Source organism: Tursiops truncatus, chromosome 6, assembly GCF_011762595.2.
Source record: "Tursiops truncatus isolate mTurTru1 chromosome 6, mTurTru1.mat.Y, whole genome shotgun sequence".
Taxonomy (NCBI): Eukaryota; Metazoa; Chordata; class Mammalia; order Artiodactyla; family Delphinidae; genus Tursiops; species Tursiops truncatus.
Window position 1 is genome coordinate 61,154,047 of NC_047039.1, and position 21,875 is coordinate 61,175,921.

The 21,875-nt window shown below is 40.4% G+C and overlaps 1 protein-coding gene across 6 annotated transcripts in view; it reads left to right on the forward strand.

Moving 5' to 3' along the window:
* The window catches only part of GLIS3 (GLIS family zinc finger 3), a 507,224-nt gene that overhangs the window by 180,335 nt on the left and 305,014 nt on the right, over positions 1 to 21,875 (forward strand). For all 6 annotated transcript variants that reach the window (XM_033858126.2, XM_019934153.3, XM_033858125.2 and 3 more), the window contains one exon: positions 2,256 to 3,375. In XM_033858126.2, the coding sequence (XP_033714017.1) occupies positions 2,256 to 3,375 (1,120 nt within the window). The remainder of the gene's footprint in view (positions 1 to 2,255; positions 3,376 to 21,875) is intronic.

Here is a 21,875-nt window from a genome sequence, read left to right on the forward strand (position 1 = left end):
GCCATTTGTTGGAAATTTTGTTCTTATTAGGTGTTTAAGATAGAAGAGAGAGTTCTCCATTCATATAACTGCCTTAGTGAATAGAACATAGAATTTGCTTTCTGAAAAATATATGATAACTGTCTTAGAAAACTGAGATGTCCAAGGAGTTAAGGAATGTGCCTGCATGGGGTTATGCTCAAATTTAAATCGAACGATACTTTAGGTGTATTTTGAGAAAAATAAGAAACATCTCTTGACAGTGGAACAAATGAACATGTCTCACTCACTATAGGCAGCCCTCAAACCAAATAATATAATTTCAAATGCAAAGTATATACAGATGGGTAAAATACTTTCTGCCTGCCATTCACTGCTTAAAAATCTGAAATCCTCCAGTATGACAGTGACCAGGCAAATGCACCATTTGAGAATGTTATATAAACCATCTAAACCTCAGGGTGTAAAGCAAAGTCAGTTGTCTTTGCCTCATATATGACACGACTACTGATTGGACTTGGCTTCAGAAAGCAATTCTGTTATCTCCCTGGGGAAGGGACCAAAAGGCCCTTGACATCCTATCACCAGGAGCCTTCAGCTGAGCTCTGCAGGGAGAGCTACAAGCTGCAGGTATGCTGGGAAAATAATTGGAAGTGTCCATGGGGAATTAAAAAACAGATGGTTCAGAAACCACTCTGGGGCTTGCAGGACTTCAGTCCAAATATAAGGATCTGGACAGAGGAAAAGAAATCTGTGTCAAGGGCAACTGGACGTAAATTCCTGCTGTGTTTGTCATCGGTAAACATTACTTCACTTGATGGAAACACCACATCGACAATGGTGTTATCTACCACCTTACACTGTGCATTTCGGAGCTGAGATGTTTTCTTGCTGATTTCTCATGCTTGTAGGAAAGTGTTTCTGGCTTCCATTTTGTGAAAAGAAGAGGAACAGATGGGATGAGAATGCTTCTATTTTTCCCTCAGTTCTTTTGCAACAGGTTGCTGTTTAACAGCTGGAAGTAGTAAATGGGTTCATTCTGGGAAGATAGACATTCTATACAATATTTTATTTTGAATTTTTTGTCAGAAAAAAGATCTCTGTAGAAAGCCAGTGCAAGTACATATAAAGAAGTCAGGTTTTTTGATACACTACAACTCAGAATACACTATTCTGAGTTGGGAGTACAGTGAATTATGAATTATGTCCAGCCTCTTTGTGACAAATTTTCCATCCAAAGGGCATAGCTTTTCTCTTCAATGATTTTTAAGGCAATGATGTCATAGTAAAGCAAAATGAATTTTAAAGTGGCCAGACTACATTACAAAGCATTCTGTTATTCAGCTAACTGTTGTGACATGTGAGGCATGTTTTGTAAAGGGTAAGAAGGACAGGAGAGGAATTGTTGCAAAAGTGAAGTACTTAAAGCAAATGCTTTGCTCTCAGTCCAAATCTGCTGTGATTCAAGGACAACAGTTCATGGAAGATACAAAACTAGCAGGTGTGATTAAACCCTGCACGGCCCAAATGCATAATTACAAATATGACTTGATTTCAGGCTGTCACTCCCATATATATTACAGCTGTATTTTATATATATTTTATTTCTGGGGCAATTTGATGTTGTGACTGAGTACTTACAGTGTGAATTGCTGTCTTTTATAGAAACATTTAAAATTCCTTAATGTCAGTGAAATAAACTTGTGAAATTATTATTAGGTCCCCTGGATGACTTTGAGGATTTACTTTTTTTTTCTTTTCAAATTAAGCATAGGTTTATGTTTTACCTCACCAAACAGATTTCACTCAAAGGCTGGGACTCTGTTTAGACCTGTGTTCTGCAATGCCTATTTGTAGTGTGCTGCACACAGTAGATGCTTAATAAATACTTGTTTATTTGGTTTGCCATAACAAACTTCAATAATTATTCCTAGGTCTCTAATTTTTTCCCTGTATTAAAAAAAGATATTTAAAAATAAAGCAAGGACGATTTATTATCACTTAAAGTATTAAGATTATTTATAACAGTAGATCTTTTTGTTTTATTATTCCAGTGAGCATTAGCTTGTATTGTTCTTCTTGGTAAAATGTTATTTACCTGGAACTAAAAGCCTTGGGTTTTATCTTAGCCAAAGAATGTGTGTTTAGCCGAGAATGTAATTAGGGGAAATACTTAAGGGATTGTCAATGCAATGTTCTTTTAGCTCTTAGGCAATCCATATCCTGCTAAAATGTTTGTCTTTTTTTTTCTCCCCGCCTTCTGGCTGCTGTTCCAGGTCCCTTATTTCGCGTGAGTCTTTGGCATCCTCAACTTTGAGTCTGACAGAAAGTCAGTCAGCCTTGAGCGTGAAACAAGAGTGGTCTCACGGCTACAGGGCTCTCCCTTCGCTCTCCTCCAACCACAGCTCTCAGAATGGCATTGATCTAGGGGACCTCCTCAGCCTTCCTCCTGGGACAGCCATGCCCAGCAACAGTGTCTCTAACTCATTGCCATCCTACCTGTTCGGGATGGAAAATAGCCACTCTCCTTACCCTAGTTCCCGGCACTCTTCGGCCAGGTCCCACTCGGCCCGCTCCAAGAAGAGAGCACTGTCCTTGTCCCCGTTGTCCGATGGCATTGGGATAGACTTCAATACCATCATCCGCACCTCGCCCACGTCCTTGGTCGCCTACATCAACGGGTCAAGGTCTTCCCCGGCCAACATGTCCCCACAGCCAGAGGTCTATGGGCATTTCCTGGGGGTGCGCGGCAGCTGTATTCCCCAGCCAGGCTCGGTGCCAAGCAGCCAGAAGGGCGTGCGGGTGGCCAGTGGTGGCCTGGCTCTTCCAGCCTACGACGAGGACAGCGTGCTGGAGTATGAGCGCATGCAGCAACTGGAGCACGGCGGCCTGCAGCCCGGCCTGGTCAACAACATGGTGGTGCAGCACGGCCTGCTGGACTCTGACGGCCAGCCGGCGGGCCTGCTAAAGACGGAGCGCCTGGATGACTTCCCGGGCGGCGCTCTGGACTTGCCCCCGGCACCCCCTCTGCCTCCTCTGCCACCTCCGCCCCAAGGCCCCCCGCCCCCCTACCACGCCCACCCGCACCTGCATCACCCAGAGCTCGTCCACCACACCCAACCGCTGGCCCTGCCTCAGGCTGCCCTGGAGGAGGATGGGGAGATGGAAGACGTTGGGGGCAAGCACTGCTGTCGCTGGATTGACTGCAGCGCCTTGTACGACCAGCAGGAGGAACTTGTGCGGCACATCGAGAAGGTTCACATAGATCAGCGCAAAGGGGAAGACTTCACTTGTTTCTGGGCCGGTTGTCCTCGAAGGTACAAGCCATTCAATGCCCGCTATAAACTGTTGATTCACATGAGAGTCCACTCGGGGGAGAAGCCCAACAAGTGTTCGGTGAGTCGCCTAAAGCCCACGGGAGTTCATTGAAGGTGTATGTGGTTTAACAAACGCTGCCACAAGTTAGGCGGCATTTTTTTCTTTTATGGAGTTTGGATGCTAGGGGTCTAGGTATCCATGGTACCTAGGTATCCTCTTCAGCCTGAGAAAGGGGAAGTTTTCTTTAATTATTAGTGGCTGGGGTATATCTCCACTTCTAGATTCTCTTCTGCAGATGTACATGATCGGGGAGGTTCACGCTGCCACACTGTCCAAAGTCTTGGAAAATTGATTCCCACCAGGCACCAGCTTGAAGTTGCTGAAATGTGCAGGGCAGAGGAACACACACTACACCACCAGCAAGCTTTAGCTATTTTCCAAATTAAATATTCAGTGATTTTCCCTTCCCTCCAATAACTGGGTGAGTGTTAGGGTTAGAGGGGTGGTTCTGATATTTAGAAAGGAACTCACACTTAGCAACTTGGCTAGTAAAAGTGTTGCTGCATACACCCACACACCTGCACACTGCACCCTCCAAGGTTGTAAGACTAGTTAATGATTTATAGCCAGCATGAAAACACTCAGGGTTACCACAGGAGCTGAGTCTTACTGGATCTCCCTGACTTTAAGGAGAGGGAGTTTGGTGGAAAATGTATAAGGAGAAAGAACCCAGAGGGGACTGTGTCTTTGGTGTTGAAGGAAGCGGGCATGGTGTCTCTTTCTCCCCACTTCCCCCTTTCACAACATCAATCCTGGAACTATCTCTGTTTCTTGGCAGAATTTACTGTTTTTGAATAATATGACTCTTAGATGGTTGCACAAACATTTCACACCTAACAGAAACCCTCAGGGTTTACAAGCAGGACATCACCCTTGGGATCCCAGGGTGGCTTTGCACAATCTCAGACAGCTCGCTTAACTCTTGGAAAAAGAAGAGCATGTGTTTTATATTAGTTTAGATGGACAGGAATATTTCTTTTACAGTTAACAATCTGAGAATTTTAGGTATTCCCTGGATATTGAATATGCTACAGGTCACTTAATGTGTGTAAAAAATATATATCATTTGGAAAAGGAACTTATTTAGATGGTGGTTCCCCCAGCCAGAGTCCCTCCTTTCTGTAGTATGTCTTGATAATAAAGAATCTGGGCCATGTTTACCATGTTTATGCTTGATTATAGATTGGCCAAGTTGTCAGATTCATGTAAAAGCAAACCAAACAGGTGATAGTTATAAGGCAAGTATTAGAAGCGCTTTTTCACCATCCAGTAGGTATTTTTGAAAGAGTTTTAATAATTTCTGGAGGAATGAAATTGCATTTCTTGTCCTTACATTATGCCCCATGTTATGATTCTTCTTAAGGAAAACTTGAAACTCATACATTGTAAGAATGCCAGGTTATATGACTGAAAAGAATAATTACATTCCAGCCAACAAAACCTTACTCTGTCAGTAAGGTTCTGCATTAAAAATGCCAGAAAGAGACAAGCAATTGAAGGCAATTCCGTTTACTCTGTTTGGAACACACCGGCCTATTGCAGGCAAGGAAGACATTCAGTCTCTGAAGGAAAACAGTCCAGCCTTTTAGTTCTGACTAATCCTGGCTGAAAATAGTTTGCTGGATTTGGCTTTACTGAAATAAACATATAGGCTTGAATTATCCAAAAAAATATTTTTTTTGCATTGCAAAATTAATTTTTGTGCAAAAGGATTTCCCTATTTTCCCACTATCCCCAGATTTTGAAAAGGCGTATAACTTTATAAAGTTGACTTTTGCTAAAGTGCATGATGACTATTAAAAATAGAAATACTTCAGTGAAAGAATAAATACTTCAGTGAAAGAATAAATACTTCAGTGAAAGAATAAGGTGAATGTTTGCAGGCGTCTGCATAGCTTTTCATGGTATTATTCAAGATGGGTATGGGAGGTGATTTTTCTCTTTCCCCTGGTCTGCCTACTCCCCATTTCTAGATGGAATCTTTGCAAAATTTAGATTGCTAGGTTTAATAACATATCAAATCTAGACCCACAAAGCATTAAATCACATGTTATAGTGCAAATGTATTGTACAAAACAGGGTTTCCTAGGGGCTGACTAATGCTGCAGTTCTTGCCTTGGGACTGTATATTTTTAGCAGGAATATAAGACGTACATATCATGAGCATCGTGTCTTGTGAAAACTGTTATGTTGCTGCCTGTCATCTGCTTGATTTGTAGGGTTGTAGCTAACTGGCAGCAAATAATTTTGCCCTGAAAGTTGAGCAGCCTCTCAAGTTGTAGCCCGTGGAGAGAAGACGTTGTGCTTAATGTGGATGCGCATCTGAAAAAGAGGCATTCTTCTGCCTCTTGCAAAACCAGTCTTTACACTCTTGGAATCCAGACACAGAACTCTTAAAACTGAACAGTTTCACCTCTCACTTTTTTAGAAACTGATGGTCGTTGATTCAAAGCTCAAGATCCTTGCCAAGTAAAATGACCACATTCTTCTTTTGGAGACATGAAGTGATCTTTGGGTTTTTGTGGCTGTGTCACATGCTGCAAAGGCTAGGAGCAGTTTAAATTATAAGACCCTGTCCACTTTTGTTTTACGTATGTTTAACTGCTGTTAATTTTCTGTGGACCATAGTTGGAGTTAGTCATCCTTTTCACTCACTTAGCTTATTGACCCAAGAAAGATGTGATGACCCAATTGTGTTTGGTGACCATGACTACAGGCAGCACAATGAGCTTCTGGAAGTCATGTGAAAAGGAGGATGTGTGAAAGGGCTATTCAGTGACAGCCTGCTTACAGTAAGAGGCTACCACTGGTGTCCTCCCTTGATGCCAAATTCCATCTCATGCATGGGAGAACACATTCTCAGAGTCTCTGACTGTAACTCCTCAGCCTTACCCAGAACTCTGGGATTCAGATCTCTCAGGACTTTAGGTGGCAGAACTGGGGGAGGATTGTTAATTTATTATTTGGTTAAACTTACTGGAAGGAGAGAATGGTTTCTTTTCCCTTTCCCACCCAAACAACTCCACCCTTCTGTAGATCTCATTCTTACTACTTCTGTGGAGAGCCAAACCAGCTGCTCTTTTCCCGCTCTTGGCCTTGATTACAGAGATATTCCCAGCCATCGGCAAAGGCCTTGAGAAGTAAAGGCCTCAGCAGGCAGACAGACGGACCTCAGTTAAATCAGAAACTGGAATATGGCAATATTATATTAAAAACACCTGAGTCCATTCACTTCTGTCTACTAATAAAGCGATTTATAGGTGCCAGATCATTCTATTTAGACCTTCCTGAGCTTAGACCAACCTCAACATTGATGAATCTCAGAATTATCAGAACTTTTGAACATTCCCAGGTATAACTTTGCTGAATTCTATTATGTTTTTCTGAGATGATAAGGTTTCAACTTCTCAAGTCAGAGCAAGTAATGGAGCCTTATAATTAGTTTCTTTCCCAACCCCGTGTTTCATGTTCCTAAAAGATGTAAAGAATAACCCCCAAACTATAGATGTACACTAACCATCCCTAACAGTAGCCATAGTAAGTGTTCCACTGAGTGCACACTGAGAATATTTTTACCGTAGTAGGTCTTTTTGCCATTAAGTTGAAGAGTATGCAACACCTCAGTAGCGTTCCCAGGAAGGTGTCCTTTGAATGAGATCAGACACACTTCTCATGAGAAAGCCTATCTGATCAGGGCAGAGTGAGCAGAGGGACAGGGTTCTGTTGCCAGGATTAGAAACACTGATCCTGGCCTTTGTGCACAAAAGAAAGCAGTTGGGCTGGGAGGTTAGGGAGTGTTAATGAGGGAATTAGGGGGAATGTGGGTCGCCACTTAAATTTTGCTTATTTTTCCTGGATGAATTTTATCCAATAGCAAAAAGGAATTTTGTAAAACTTTTACCCACCCACAGATTTTCACAAAAATGTCACTGACCAAAGACAGCTTTGAATCTTGTATGAATTGACTCATTTCTCCACAGACATTTTGCCTGGCAAAATGCAAAGTATTTGCTTTGGCTTGACTATTGGGCCGTTTGCTTTTTAAGTAACATTGGATTATGGAATACAAGAAAATAAATACAGAGCTGGGGCCATGTCCCCATTCCTCTTTTATGGCCTGATTTATGGGTTATGGGCCAGCCTTAGCCATGTAAGACATTTCTTGAGGAAAAGTAAATTCATTGTAAAATACGGAAGAAGGCTTTTTTTTTTCCACACCCTTTATTTTATTATTTTGATAAGACTTGGCATTGATGTGGTGACCACAATTACCTGACTAGAAGGGACCTCAGGAAAATATCTAGGCATAATTATTAATTATCACTCCACAATCTTCATATTGGCAACAATTAATAAATTCTCGGGCTTCCGTGGTGGCGCAGTGGTTGAGAGTCCGCCTGCCGATGCAGGGGACACGGGTTCGTGCCCCAGTCCGGGAAGATCCCACATGCCGTGGAGCGGCTAGGCCTGTGAGCCATGGCCGCTGAGCCTGCGCGTCCGGAGCATGTGCTCCGCAACGGGAGAGGCCACAACAGTGAGAGGCCCGCGTACCACAAAAAAAAAATAAATAAATTCTCATAATGTCAAGTATTGGAGGGTATGGAGAAGGGAATGTTTTAACATTGTTAGTGAGAGTAAACTAGTGTAACCACTTGGAAAAATTTTTGAGAATATCTAGCAAACGTGAAGATGAGCATATCCAACAAAACCATGTCTAAGTGTCTATCCTAGAGCAACTCTTGGTGGCAGGAAGACATGCCTTTGTTTTTTGTTATAAATTTATTTATTTTTGGCTGCGTTGGGTCTTCATTTGCTGCAAGCGGGGGCTACTCTTTGTTGCATCACGCAGGCTTCTCATTGTGGTGGCTTCTCTTGTTGTGGAGCACGGGCTCTAGGTATGCGGGCTTCAGTAGTGGCACCCGGGCTCAGTAGTTGTGACTTGTGGACTCTAGAGCCCAGACTCAGTAGTTGTGGCACATGGGTTTAGCTGCTCCGCAGCATGTGGGATCTTCCCGAACCAGGGCTCAAACCCATGTCCCCGGCATTGGGAGGCGGATTCTTAACCACTGCGCCACCAGGGAAGTCCCCATGCCTCTGTTTTTTAAAAAAAGTATAAATAACCTATCTGTCCATAGGTAAGGTGAGTCAACAAACTGTGGTTTATTCCTAATGAAATAATAAAGGAATTTAAAATTAAGAAGCTATATATAAATCGATATATCTATAGATTGATAGATAACAACATGGATAAATAGATAACAATGTTGAATGAAACAATTACATGCAAAAGGGTATATACAGTGTAATATAATTTATGTATATTTAAACACATGCTAAGCAGTATTATACAGTTGTTGTAGATACATAATTACTTGGTTAAACAATAAAATCATGTAGGCAGGATAACCTTAGGATAGTGGATACTTCTAGAGATGAAAGAAATAGGAAGACACGGGATGTATCTTTTATCCAAAGAGGGAGAGAAATGAAACAAATATGGCAGAATATTAAAATGTTTGGTGGTGGCAATACAGCTGTCATAGGTATCTTATAATATTTTCTGTGCTTTGCTGCCTGTTTGAAATATTTTATAAGTGTATATATATATTTTTATCTAAAAAGAAAAGAAAAGAAAATCAATGAGTATAATACTCTTAACTCCCTTCCACACATACCAGTTTTTCAGAGAGGAGAAAAAAGCCTAGGGAAATTAAGCGATTTTTCTAAGACTAGAAAGTTGTTTGGCCATTGCCTACTTACTCCAAGGAGGTGGTTTTCCACTTTGGCTGACATTGGAATTGCCTGAAAAGATTTATAAAATACCCATACCTGGGTCCTACCCCCAGAGTCTGTGATGTAATTGGTGGGGTGTGTAGCCTTCCAGGTGATTCTAAAGTGCAAAAGGGTGAGAACTAGTGCTCTAAAAGCTTCCACATTCTGACACTAAACTCTAGATAGATGAAAGCCTACCTTGTCATTTTAGTTAAGGCGTAGGGAGGCACTGTTTAGTAGCAAGTACATTTTCATTATCATCGGTGTCCTGACAATGATTAGGATAATTTCGTGTTCCCTTGGAATAAAATTCAAGACAAGGGATAAGAAGATAACAGAGCAGCGCTGGTCGTGGCAGAAGGCTTTCAACTGAGTGTCCATTTCATATGCAGAGTATTCTCTCTCTACAATTAATAGTCAGTTAAAGGTTGGGATGAATCTGTGCTGAGTAATGAATGTCATTGCCACCTCCTTGCCTCTTGAGTTAAAAGTGGAACTGACAAATCTGTCACATTGCTCCCATTTTTAAAGGTAAAATAGAGTCTTTCCCCTAACAACTACAATGCAGCCTTTCTGCTTTTAATATAAAATGATCTTCAAAACATTTTTGCTACTATGGATGTTTCTGAAGAGTTGGTAAATTGCTAAAATATTGAATTTTCCCTTTTATCAAATCTGCCTGATGTGATTAAATAAATAAAATTAACATTAATATCCTCTTTGTCTCTTGAGGCTGAAACACCACCAGTGAAACATCTGGTAAAGATCAGAGAGAGCGTAGCTTCCAAATTGTATCCCACAAGGCATCAGTCTGTCAAGTATTTAATGCAAACTCAGTGATTTAAAAAAGATACAACTAAATCACAAGATTTTTTCCCATTGATTTTACATAAGAAAGAGATGCCACCATATTTATCTGTGTATAGACATATCCAACATAGTGTAGACATATATGTGTCACTATAAATTACAAACCCGTTAGTATAGGTAAAAACAAAACCACAGAAATTCTCATCAGATGGAGCATTGGCCACAGTTTATAAGGCGTCTGTCAAATTGGATTTTACATCCCAAAACACAGTTTAGAAACCTTCCATTTGGTAGTGGTTTAATTTTATTTCCCTTTAGAAGGCATTTAATCCACTTTACCTGAGGAACTGGCCTTTCATGAACTTTGTCTTGAAAATAAATTCATAGCAGATTTGGGCAAACGTTTCATAGCAAATCGTGGTTTATGTTTCTTTGCCCGGCACTTCTAGGATTAATGAAAAACAATAGATAATGAGAGAAACTTTAAGAGGCTGAATACTTGAGACTTTATCCTCATTAAGCAAAATCATTAACTACATGACAGTTAATGTTCCTTTTAGTTCATATTTGTTTTGTGGTTTTTCTCTGATTTCACGCCCTGAAATAATGTTTTTAAAATTACAAAAAACTGTGGTAATCTTTTCCTAAAAGATCTGATTAAGGGGATATATTTTAGATCTCCTGAGGTTTGTTCATATGTAGATTTTATTTTATTTATTTTTTTATCTTTATTGGAATATAATTGCTTTACAATGGTGTGTTAGTTTCTACTGTATAACAAAGTGAATCAGCTATATGTATACATATATCCCCATACCCCCTCCCTCTTGCGTCTCCCTTGCACCCTCCCAAGCTGATCAAAGCACCGAGCTGATCTCGCTGTGCTATGCAGCTGCTTCCCACTAGCTATCTATTTTACATTTGGTAGTGTATATATGTCCATGCCACTCTCTCACTTCGTCCCAGCTTACCCTTCCCCCTCCCCATGTCCTCAAGTCCATTCTCTACGTCTACGTCTACGTCTTTATTTCTGTCCTGCCCCTAGTAGTTTCATCAGAACCTTTTTTTTATAGATTCCATATATACATATATATATATATATATATATGTTAGCATACGGTATTTGTTTTTCTCTTTCTGACTTACTTCACTCTGTATGACCGTCTCTAGGTCCATCCACCTCACTACAAGTAACTCAATTTTGTTTCTTTTTATGGCTAATATTCCATTGTATATATATATACCACATCTTCTTTATCCATTCATCTGTTGATGGACACTTAGGTTGCTTCCATGTCCTGGCTACTGTAAATAGTGCCGTAAGGAACATTGTGGTACATGACTCTTTTTGAATTATGGCTTTTTCAGGGTATATGCCCAGTAGTGGGATTGCTGGGTCATATGGTAGTTCTATCTTTAGTTTTTTAAGGAATCTCCATACTGTTCTCCATAGTGACTGTGTCAATTTCTATTCCCACCAACAGTGCAAGAGGGTTCCCTTTTCTCCACACCCTCTCCAGCATTTATTGTTTGTAGATTTTTTGATGATGGCCATTCTGACTGGTGTGAGGTGATGCCTCATTGTAGTTTTGATTTGCATTTCTCTAATAATTAGTGATGTTGAGCATCCTTCATATGTAGATTTTAAAATGTATTTTTCTTAGTTCATTCTCCATCAGTGTGGAAAATTAGTTTGGTGATTTATTAGAAATGTCTTTTGTGACCTTTGGAATATTTCTTGATTACGTTTGCTCTGAGTGGTCGTGTTGACATCTTTGAGTCCAAATGGAATTCAAGTATGTAGAGTGAAAGACCACATTTATTTTTCCATAAAAGAGGTAGTCTGATTCTCTTTGATCTTTCAGAAGTGTTTTCTTCAAGCTCTGGGTAGAATGATGTGGAAAAGAGATTTTTTTTTTTTCTGGGCAGATTTATTAGTTTCTACTGTAATTACTGAGTCAGGGCCTCTGGACTATCAATAAGACAATGAATGTTGTAACCCTGGGTGGTGGATGTGTGGCTGGCAAACACACAACCTGGGTGGGCAGGCTCGATTTCCCCTTGGCTTGAACTGTGGGCAGCCTCAACCAGAGGGGAGATTGGTTGGTTTAGTGGGTGTCATCGCTCATATGGGAGGTTGGTGTAGATAGGAATTTGATGAGAAAATGGAATGAAACCTGTGTGTTCTTATTTTGCAGCACAGTATTTATTTTTATTTTCTTGGTCCATGGATGCTGGATTTGAGTACAGAGAATAACTAATAATTTTGAATTTTGAAGACTTTAAAAAATAGTTAATTTGAAAAGTAACTGAGAAACTGGAAAATGAGATGACCTAGTTCTGGGCAGGCAGGGGCAATGTGCATGAGTAATTACACCATGCTCCAAACTTAAGGTGAGCGTATAGTTTATTGTTCAAATTGGTACAATTTTGAGAGTGAAAGGGGTTCTCTTTCCCTGGAATATCTGTGCAAAACAGGCTTGTCCTAGAAAAACCAGGATGTATAGTTGTCCTGCCCAAATAGTATATGCAGGGACTTCCCTGGCGGTCCAGCGGTTAAGACACCGTGCTTCCACTGCAGGGACCATGGGTTTGATCCCTGGTCGGGGAACTAAGGTCCCTCATGCTGCGTGGTGTGGCCAAAAAAATAGAAAAAAACAGAAAAAACCAAACAGTATTTGCACTGATGTGTTCAACCAATCAATGCATGCTCATTCATTTATTTGATCACTGAGTACAAGCCATGTGCCATGCCCTGTCCTGGAAGCTGGGGGTGAGTAGGTATGGAAATAAATGGGACATTCTTTTGAAGAGATCACAGTCTTCTAGCAGTGACAGCTGTGAAAATAGTTATTTACACAGTAGTGAAACAAGGGCTGTGATATAGGTCTGTGCAGATTGTTTTAATGGGAAAACAGGGGAAGAAGCTTCCAGCTCTGTAGAGTCTTAGAGGAGGCGACTGCATCTTGAAAGAAGACAGTGATTCTTGCAGAGAAAAGGAAGGAAGCCATTCAAATGGATCACCACAATATGTGATAACACAGGGGTGTGAAAGAGTCCAGGAAAGAAACAGTTCCTAGGTAGTTCGATGGTCCAAGACTAGGTAGGAGTGTGAAGGGAGGCTGGAAATTCACCTTGGGCCAATAACAAAGGACTTTTACTATCAAACAGGGATAATATTTTGAAAATTAGAAAGAATTACACACCTAGTTAATACAAATGCAAATTCAGTTAAAACAAAAAAAGTCTTAGGAGGCAGCATTATGAAGGAAGTAAGCACAGTGCTTTAGTGCATGTGAAATGAAACTCTGATGTCCCCCAAACCATCTCATTGTCTCTTAAAGTTTATAGTTTCATTCTTCATTGAAATGTATCTCTTGACAGCTATAATATGAAACACAAATTTTTCTTATGCCAAATGATAAGAAACACATAAATGGAGTGTTTATCTCCACATAAATGGAGACAAACGTAAAAGTATTTTCTGTGGTGGGCTTTAAAGAAAATTAAAAACCCGAGGAAGACTAGGGACCAAAGGCTATTTGAGCAGTTATGTGGAATGACTAAGAAGTGAACAGAGGCTGCATACATTATCCTGTGTATGAGTAGCCTTCTATTAGTTAAATATTTCCTTTTATAATCCGTAAAGTAGTGAAGTACTGTTAAGCAAAGGTTGGACTGGTACTCGTCATGTTGAGCTTGTCAGCCCTTTCCAGACTTCCTCCCACCCTCTGACTGCTAAGATTTACTGTGGAATTTTTTTCTTCTCAGACTGAATTAATACAGAGCAGAGCTAAATGTTTGAGATGGTTAGAGGAGTGCACATTAAGTAAATTCTCATCAAGATGGCACCCATTCCTGCTGATTCAATCTGGAGCACCTTAGGGCCTCATGCCTCTTTAGACAGGGGAAGGCAGAGTGAAAGCAGAGACTGGCCTTTTGTTACTTGAGCTTCCTGCTCTAGAGCGCTCACCTCACCTGGGGCTTGAACCTCCCAATGTTGGGCCATTTGCCTGTGTGACCAGAGAGCACAGCCTGGAGCCAACATCAGTAGACTTAGGTGTTCAGAGTGCTCCAGATAAGGCATCTGACCAGTCTTGTCCTTAAAATTTACGAGGCAGCATCTCAGGCTTGTATTTATAGAACAATTTCTTTTTTGTGTTTTCCCATGCTTATTTGAAAATGCTTTAAGTTTTAAGCTGGGAAAGCTCATCCTTTGATTAGAAATATTGCTACAAGTAAACTCTTTCTCTTCTGCCACTTCCATCTCCCATTCCCAGTCAGTTTCTAGCGTGAAACCACCAAATGGTGCTTTGTTAGCCAAGAGAATGGATTTGGAGGTGGAAGAGCAGTTGTAATGAAGGGAAAATGGGGGATCCCACCTTAAAAAAATTCTGAAATGGAAATTTGTCTTCCATTACATTTGTGGTGACTCTTATTGTCTCCTTCCCTCAGAATTTCCATGCTGCCTTAGGGCCCATGCTTTTGCTCCTTATTTTTTCCCGCCGTCTATTCAAGGCTTGCTTTTGGGAAAAAAGTTCAGCAAAGATAAAATTCATACATATAAATAAATGGTGAATGACTGAGAAAAGATTCAGTGCACTGGCCTTCCCAGGGGTAGTTGCTATTTTCACTAGGAAGAAAGTGTTAAACCTCTCGCTTAGACAGAAACTAGTTTAGGGAAATGAAAAGGGAAAGAAAATAATGGTCTTACAAATTCTGAGCTACTAGATTGCTTTAATCTTCACCATAGCCCTCAGAGTGAAGTAATTTGTGGAGCTTGAGATTCACATTCTCTTTTTTATAACTACATATTCCAACATCATTATTCATCTTTGAGTCCTACCCATGGCACCTGGCTCAATGATTAGAATAACGTATAGTATCTCTCAAATATATATACATACATCTCTATCTTTTTACTAACCAATCAACTGATCTATCTATATCTGTGTATATGTATATGTGTGTATGTGTATATATATATATATATATATATACACACACACACACATATGTGTGTGTATACATATATTCTTGGAGTCAGGATGGGTACATGGAGGTTATTATTATTCTATTGTTTCTACTTGTGAGAAGATTTGAAATTTTCCATAATAAAATGTTAAAAATAAGCAAATAAAGTTTTTGAGTTAACTTTTAGGAAGCAAAAGGACAGTTCGTTCATTCCCTCCAACACCTCAGAAAATGTTGCCAGCCATTTTTTTCCTTGGGTATCCTGTGTTCTGATCTGAAAGCAAATTAATTTTTTCCATTGCTCTTAAAGGTCTCTGAAATAATTTTGCTTAAAAATGAGATGAGAGATACTCTTAAGCAATAACATGATATTTGAAAAGGCAAACGATAACAAGGAAGCGTTATTGGAGTATGTTAAGATAATCTGACTTCTGTAATAGACAGCCCCAAATCTCAGTGGCTTGGTACAATAAAGGTTTGTTTCTTATTCATGTTGTAATACAGCTTGCTCCTTGTGATTGTACAGTGGCTCAGGAACCTTCAATCTAATAGCTCTGCAATCTGAGTCTAGGGTGAAAGAGCATGTTGAGGATTGTGCAGAAGGTTTGGAAGCTGGATCTGCAAATGACACGCTTCACTTCTTCCTGCATCCCATTGGCCCGAACTTAATCACATGACCCCAGCTAACTGCAAGGGGGGTTGGGAAATGTGGTCTTTATGTGTGCACAAGAGGACATTAAACACAGAATATTGTATCGTCAGCAAGCAACTAGACGTCCCTCTCCTGCTTCACCCCTGACCTATCCTGGTTCTCTGTATCCCCTTGAAAAGAAGAAACATTCAAATCTTGATCTTTGAGTTTTTCTTGAGTGGCCACCCTATATCATCAAAGTGGTTTTGTAAAAGACCATTTCTTTTTTCTTATCAGTGCTGGCTTCTATAACTTGCTTTTCAACTTACTAAATCTTTCCCAGCCCAACCATTTTTTTCTTATTTACTCTCCAAGGATTCCATTGCCTTACAGTCACCACTGTTGGGAAAACTCTTGTTATCTCAAGTGAATTACTCAGTTTTTCCCACCTTGTCCAAATTACATGTTCTTGGTGCATAATTCCCCACTGCTCATCATCTTTCTAAGTCATGAGGATGTGTGATGTCTTCATGTCCCACAGGCACTCACCCTTGAGGGAGATCTGCTCATTATCAAGGGCAAGGTCATAAATGAATCACAGAGAGATACACCATCGTGAACAGAAATGTGGTGTGAAGGGCTATTTTACTAAGACCCTGAAACACAATATTCCCCATCTGTTCATAAAGTAACTTATTTGATACACACAGTGTGGTCATAAGTGCTCTTCTGTTCTCTGAATGCTTGCTTTTGGTCATGAACTGGCACACACAAAAGGAAAAAATGACAGTGTGCCTCTATGGACACTTTTGGTCCGTTTCCATAAATATATTCAAACAAAATGAAATTGCCTGGCTCTATATAATATGTCCTTTAGTGTGTTTAAGCTTGCAAAATTACCCCCAAGGATGACAAATTGTAAACATCATGCAATACCACAGCCGTGGTTCAAGGCCTGTCTCAGTGTTCTGCCGACATTCACCCTTCCTAGAAACGTTTAAAGTGTTTTAGGAAAACGAAGCTAGGCAAACAAGCTTATCAGGAACGACAATAAAAAAATCATTGATTCTAATTAGGAGGCGTCACATATACAGAAACAAAGCTGCTTTTGTGTAGTGGAAAGTCTATCTGTTCTCTGAAACATGTGGAGTGTTTTCAAGTCACTTTAGATAATGAAGCTGACAAAGTTTCAGGGCCCTGACCTTTTGGCCCATCTCAAGCAATGCAGCTGCACTTGTCAAAACTTGTTGAAGGTGTTGGTGGGAGGTGTGCTGGGATACAAGTTGTTATAAAGGTGACAGTGAGACAGATGCTATTTTTTCTGAAAGCCCCAAACTACATGATAAATTGAGGTGCGGAGTATTTAGGTTCTTGAGGCAAGGACTGAGTTTATAGCAGTTACCTCTAGTTGTTCCTGTAGCAAGTACTTCCCCCAGCAGCCCAGTGCATTGACCCACCACTGGTGAGGACTCCAGCGACTCCGGCTGTCGGTCAGCCTGCTCCTGCTCCTTCGTGTGTCCTGGGGAGATCAGCTTTAGATTGTAACCCTGGTTTTGTTCCATGCTCATGGAATGGGGTCTTTATGGTGGAACCAGGCAAAAAGGAGCTGTATAATCTGAGCAAATAATGGAGAAATCACTCTAATTGCTTTACTCCATTGAGGTAGTAAATCAGAATCCACAGCTGTGTCACTGTCACTTCTCTTGAATTCAGAACTTCAGAAAAATGAATTTCACTAGGCCACAGGGTCAGGAACATAGATCATAGTAAATCAATGGACAGTTTAGTTCAATATTAAGAGTACATATTGACCATTTGCAGTGTCAATGATTTATTCTCAAGGAGGAGTTTCAAAGAAGACGTTTCTAGTTGCTTGATTGTACATTTCCTCGGAAGACTGGCTTGCTAATCACCATCAGTGAGTAATAGGGGTTGCTCCACCCTGAAAAATAAAGCCCGTTGTGTTCTGAAGGAATGATACTGCCAAGTGTCTTGACAGGCTCCTGCTGCACTTGTCAAACAGCTGTGCCTGGGTGTGAAATTTTGAAGTTGGATTCTCACTTAGCCAAGATTAGAATAGGTTTAATTGAAGGTGTCTGAAACGGGGGACAATTTAAAATTCTTAAACACAGAATTCACGCATTTCTAAAAAACATTGTACTGATCATTTCTAAATTATTTGGTTTCCGCCTTCATTTTTACTAACATAGATATTATATAAAATTCAAATGATCATAATATAAAAGAAAATTATCTTAATATGGAAAATGTTGTAAAGTTATTTGTATAATTTTTTTTCACTTAAAGATCTTTAAATATTTGGTTTATGTTTACATTTTAATACTGAGTCATTCCTCTATTTGCAGGTGTGCGTGCTCTCTGTGGTCTCTAAAAGTGATCCGCAGGTGTAAGACAAAAAGGTCTCTGATGACTATCTCTATTTCACTCATTCAACTATTGAGCAATTGAGCAACTATTTCATAACAACCACTCTTCTAGGCCCTGGGGATAAGCAGTGAAGAGATCAGACCCCAAACTCCCTGTCCTCTTGGAGCTCTAGAGGGAAGGATAGTAAATAATGCAGATGCTTGGGGGAAGAAGGTTTCAGACAGAGAGAACAGCAAGTGTAAAGGCCTTGAGGCAGTAGTGTTGGCCTGGTTTGTTCTAGAAACATCAAGGAGTCCAGGGTGGCTGGAGTAGAGTGAACAAGGGTGAAAGAGAAGAGGAATTCAGGGAAAAAATGTTTAGGGTCTAGATTGTTTAGGGCTGGTAGTCCGTGAAAGGATAGTTTTGAGTAGAGGGATGATATGATTTATATTATGTTTTTGTATAATTGTTGAATGCTGTATGGAGTGTACATTGAAGAGGAACTAGGAATAGAAGCAGGAAGACCAAGCCTCCATAACTGGGATCATTGCAGTAACCTTCTCTCTGGTCTTCCTGCTCATGTCCAGAGGTAGAAGTTAGGATAATCAATTGAGTTCTGGCTATATAAACATAGCCAGAACTCAGTTGACAGAATTTCTCAATGGATTGGATATGGGATGTGGGAGACAGAAGTGTCAGCTGTGACCCCAGGGTTTGGAGTCTGGGAGGATGGGAGTTACCTTTAACTGACTGTGGGAGGTTTGGGGAGAAAACAGAGAGTTTGGTTTTATTTTTTAAATTTTATTTATTTGACTTATTTATTTTTGGCTGCACTGGGTCTTTGTTGCTGTGCGCGTGCTTTCTCTAGCTGCGGAGAGCAGGGACCACTCCTCGCCGTGGTGCGCAGGCCTCCCTCTGTGGTGTCCTTCCCCGCTGCGGAGCACGGGATCCAGAGCACAGGCTCAGTAGCTGTGGCACATGGGCTCAGCAGTTGTGGCTCACAGGCTCTAGAGTGCAGGCTCAGCAATTGTGGCACATGGGCCCAGTTGCTCTGTGGCATGTGGGATCTTCTTGGACTAGGGCTCGAACCTGTGTCCCCTGCATTGGCAGGTGGACTCCCAACCACTGTGCCACCAGGGAAGCCCAGAGTTTGGTTTTAGGCTTGTTAAGTTTGAGGAGCCTGTGGTATGAGTCCCAGGGTGAGTCTGGAGATCAGGGAAGTCTAGACTGATACTATTTTGGGGTTACCTATGTATAGATAGTATTCAAGGTTATGAGATTGTCTGACCTGATTGAAAGTGAAATAAGTAGAGTCATGAAAAAATTGGTGTCTATACTCCTGAATTTCATGAGGGGTGGGTGAAAGGAGAGATGAGTTGTAGTAGTCAAGTCCTCTTTCCCAACAACTTGTATCTCCTTTGCCGTGCTTTGTTGTGTTGCCCTGACCTTACCTTCCGTATATCTAGGAGAATTTCAAGGTGCCATTGAAGAGAAAAAGATAGGGTTGAAGAGGTTGGTTCAAGTTGGACTGCCATTGACATACCTGTATTTCTGTTTCCAGATCAGAAGATAAGCAGACAGAAAACAAGGAGTACATGATTCAAGAGAATAAATAGGTTTCTACCGTCATAGTCTTATGCTCTTGAAATTGGGGGGTTGTTAATAATAGGATCCATATATCTTAGTTTATACAGAACTTAACAGTGTGTAAGCTCCAAGAAATAGTCTTAAGTCAGTTCTATCATTGAGGTGACATGGAGGTGACAAGGAATCCAGGAACAGATTGGATGACTTCTTGGTCAGTTTGTTGAGGGGATTCAAAAAATAGTGGGTAATTTTTTTCTCCTTTTCCAACAGTGAGATTCTGAGATTCTGTCTTTTAATAAATTAATCTCTCAGTGAATTTGATGGTAGCTTGTGTTCCAGAATTCATGTTCTCAATAGCCTGGCTGATTTCTGCTTAGACAGCCAGCTCCATGAATGTCTCCATAATGTTGATAGGGAGCAATATGAAAGAGCTGTGGGTTTGAGGTTTTCAGGGGTTGTACTTGGGTTCATGTTCTAGATGTGTACATTGTGTGAAAGGCTCAGGGATTCTGTTCTTGGCCATTGAAGCCCAGGGAGTCTGTGGAAGTAATTTTAATTTTAAGATCACACAATTATATTTCTTCCTACTCTAGAAACAGCTTAATGAAATACCTTTTGTGTGCCATGTATTGGGTTTGTTTACTGTAGATTGTGATAGCTAGGGAACAAAACCTTACATTTTAGCTTTTGGAAAATTTTATGATGTTCATGTCTTTGGCAATAAAACTTTGTTGGCTCCAACAAGATGCCTCTTTTGTTTGCCTGAAGTGTTATGTAGGTCTATATTCAGAGAAGGGATAGGGATTTTTTTACATTTATTTTTCCCTTCTGTTTCCTCTCTTCTCCCCCCATTTTCTAGCACCTACTCATTCACTTTATGTTTTCTTTCTACGCAGAGCTATTGAAGGTGAGTACAAAGAGAAAATGGAGGTTTTAACAGTGCTTAAAATCTGTGTGTGTGTGTGTATTTCCATCCAGTGACTGCGAAAGTATATTCAGTGCTTAAAAACAGTGATATTTAATATTTAAGTCTATATTTTATAGAGTTTATATCTGTTGTAGGGACTGTCTTATATTTTCTGGCAGGGTTTACTGTTCTACTAGTTAGGGCAGGGCTTCACAACCTTACGCTATTGATACTTTGGACCAGATAACTCTTTGTTGATGAGGGCCTCTCTTGAGCATTGTAGGATGTTTAGCTGCATTCCTGGCCTCTACACATTAGATGCTAGTAGCGCCCTCTTTATCCCTGGTAGTGACAAAAATATCTCTAGGCATTCTGTATGTCTCCTGGGGGGCAAAGTTGCTGCAGGTTGAGAACCGCTGAGCTAGGGGAGTCTGAATTTATCTGCCTTATTCATGTGGAGACAGGGCAGTTATTTTGAGATTGCAGTCAGTGCCTGAAATGCAAATATTTGGCTTAAAAAATCTTCACTTGGCATATCCAAGTGAGAGCTTATGGGAACCTTTTCTTCTCTGGCCTCACCAAGGACCCTGGCCATGACCTCTGCAACTTCTGATGACCAGTTGATGAAGAAGTAGTCCTTGATGCATTCCGGATTGTAGTAGGGAGGGATGTAAATTGTTCCAAGAACCTACTTGACCCGGAATTGCCTTTTCTTATAGAAATACTGATGTAAATGGAGGGTTGGTTCCCTGTTCCAGAAAAATGGCTGTATCTAGAATGTATCCTCTTCTGTTGGGGAAGTGGGGATTTATCTAGAGCAGAACTACTGTGATATTTTAAGCCAGAATCCCAGTCTTAGGTGAGAATAATCCCTATCAATATTCAACTTCTCAATTTCCGTATTAATAACGAAAGCATAGTACTGAAAATATACAGAAATTTAAAGACCCAAATTTGCAGTTTCACTGTGTTTGTCTTTGCAATGCTCTGCCTTTTGATTCTAGAAGTGAAGCCCATTTCACTCTCCCATTTAGAACAAGTCATTGAGAGGGTGCACTGTTGGTGCCCACGATGGCACTAGATATAAATGACTCATTAACAGGAAAGGGCTCTCTCCATCACTACTTGACTTCAATAAGGAAAGCCAGAGAACCTTTAGATCTACAACTGTATCAAGCCAGCAGTGCTTACAAGATTAAACTTTTTTGAAATCAGCTAATTAGAAGCAATTTTAAAACAAACAGCTTTCTGGAGCTTCATCAGGAAAATCATAGGTATAATTATCAGTAGTTACATGTATTATCCTAGAAGAATAATTTTCAAAATATAAGACACTGATTGTTTACCTAACCTGTTCCACCCAGGGGACTTTTTGAGTCAAGACTGGGTTTGGAAATATTTTACACAGAATGACTAGTGGCAGTAATAATAGACATTGACAAATGAAAGTGGCCTTGTATGGTTTATACA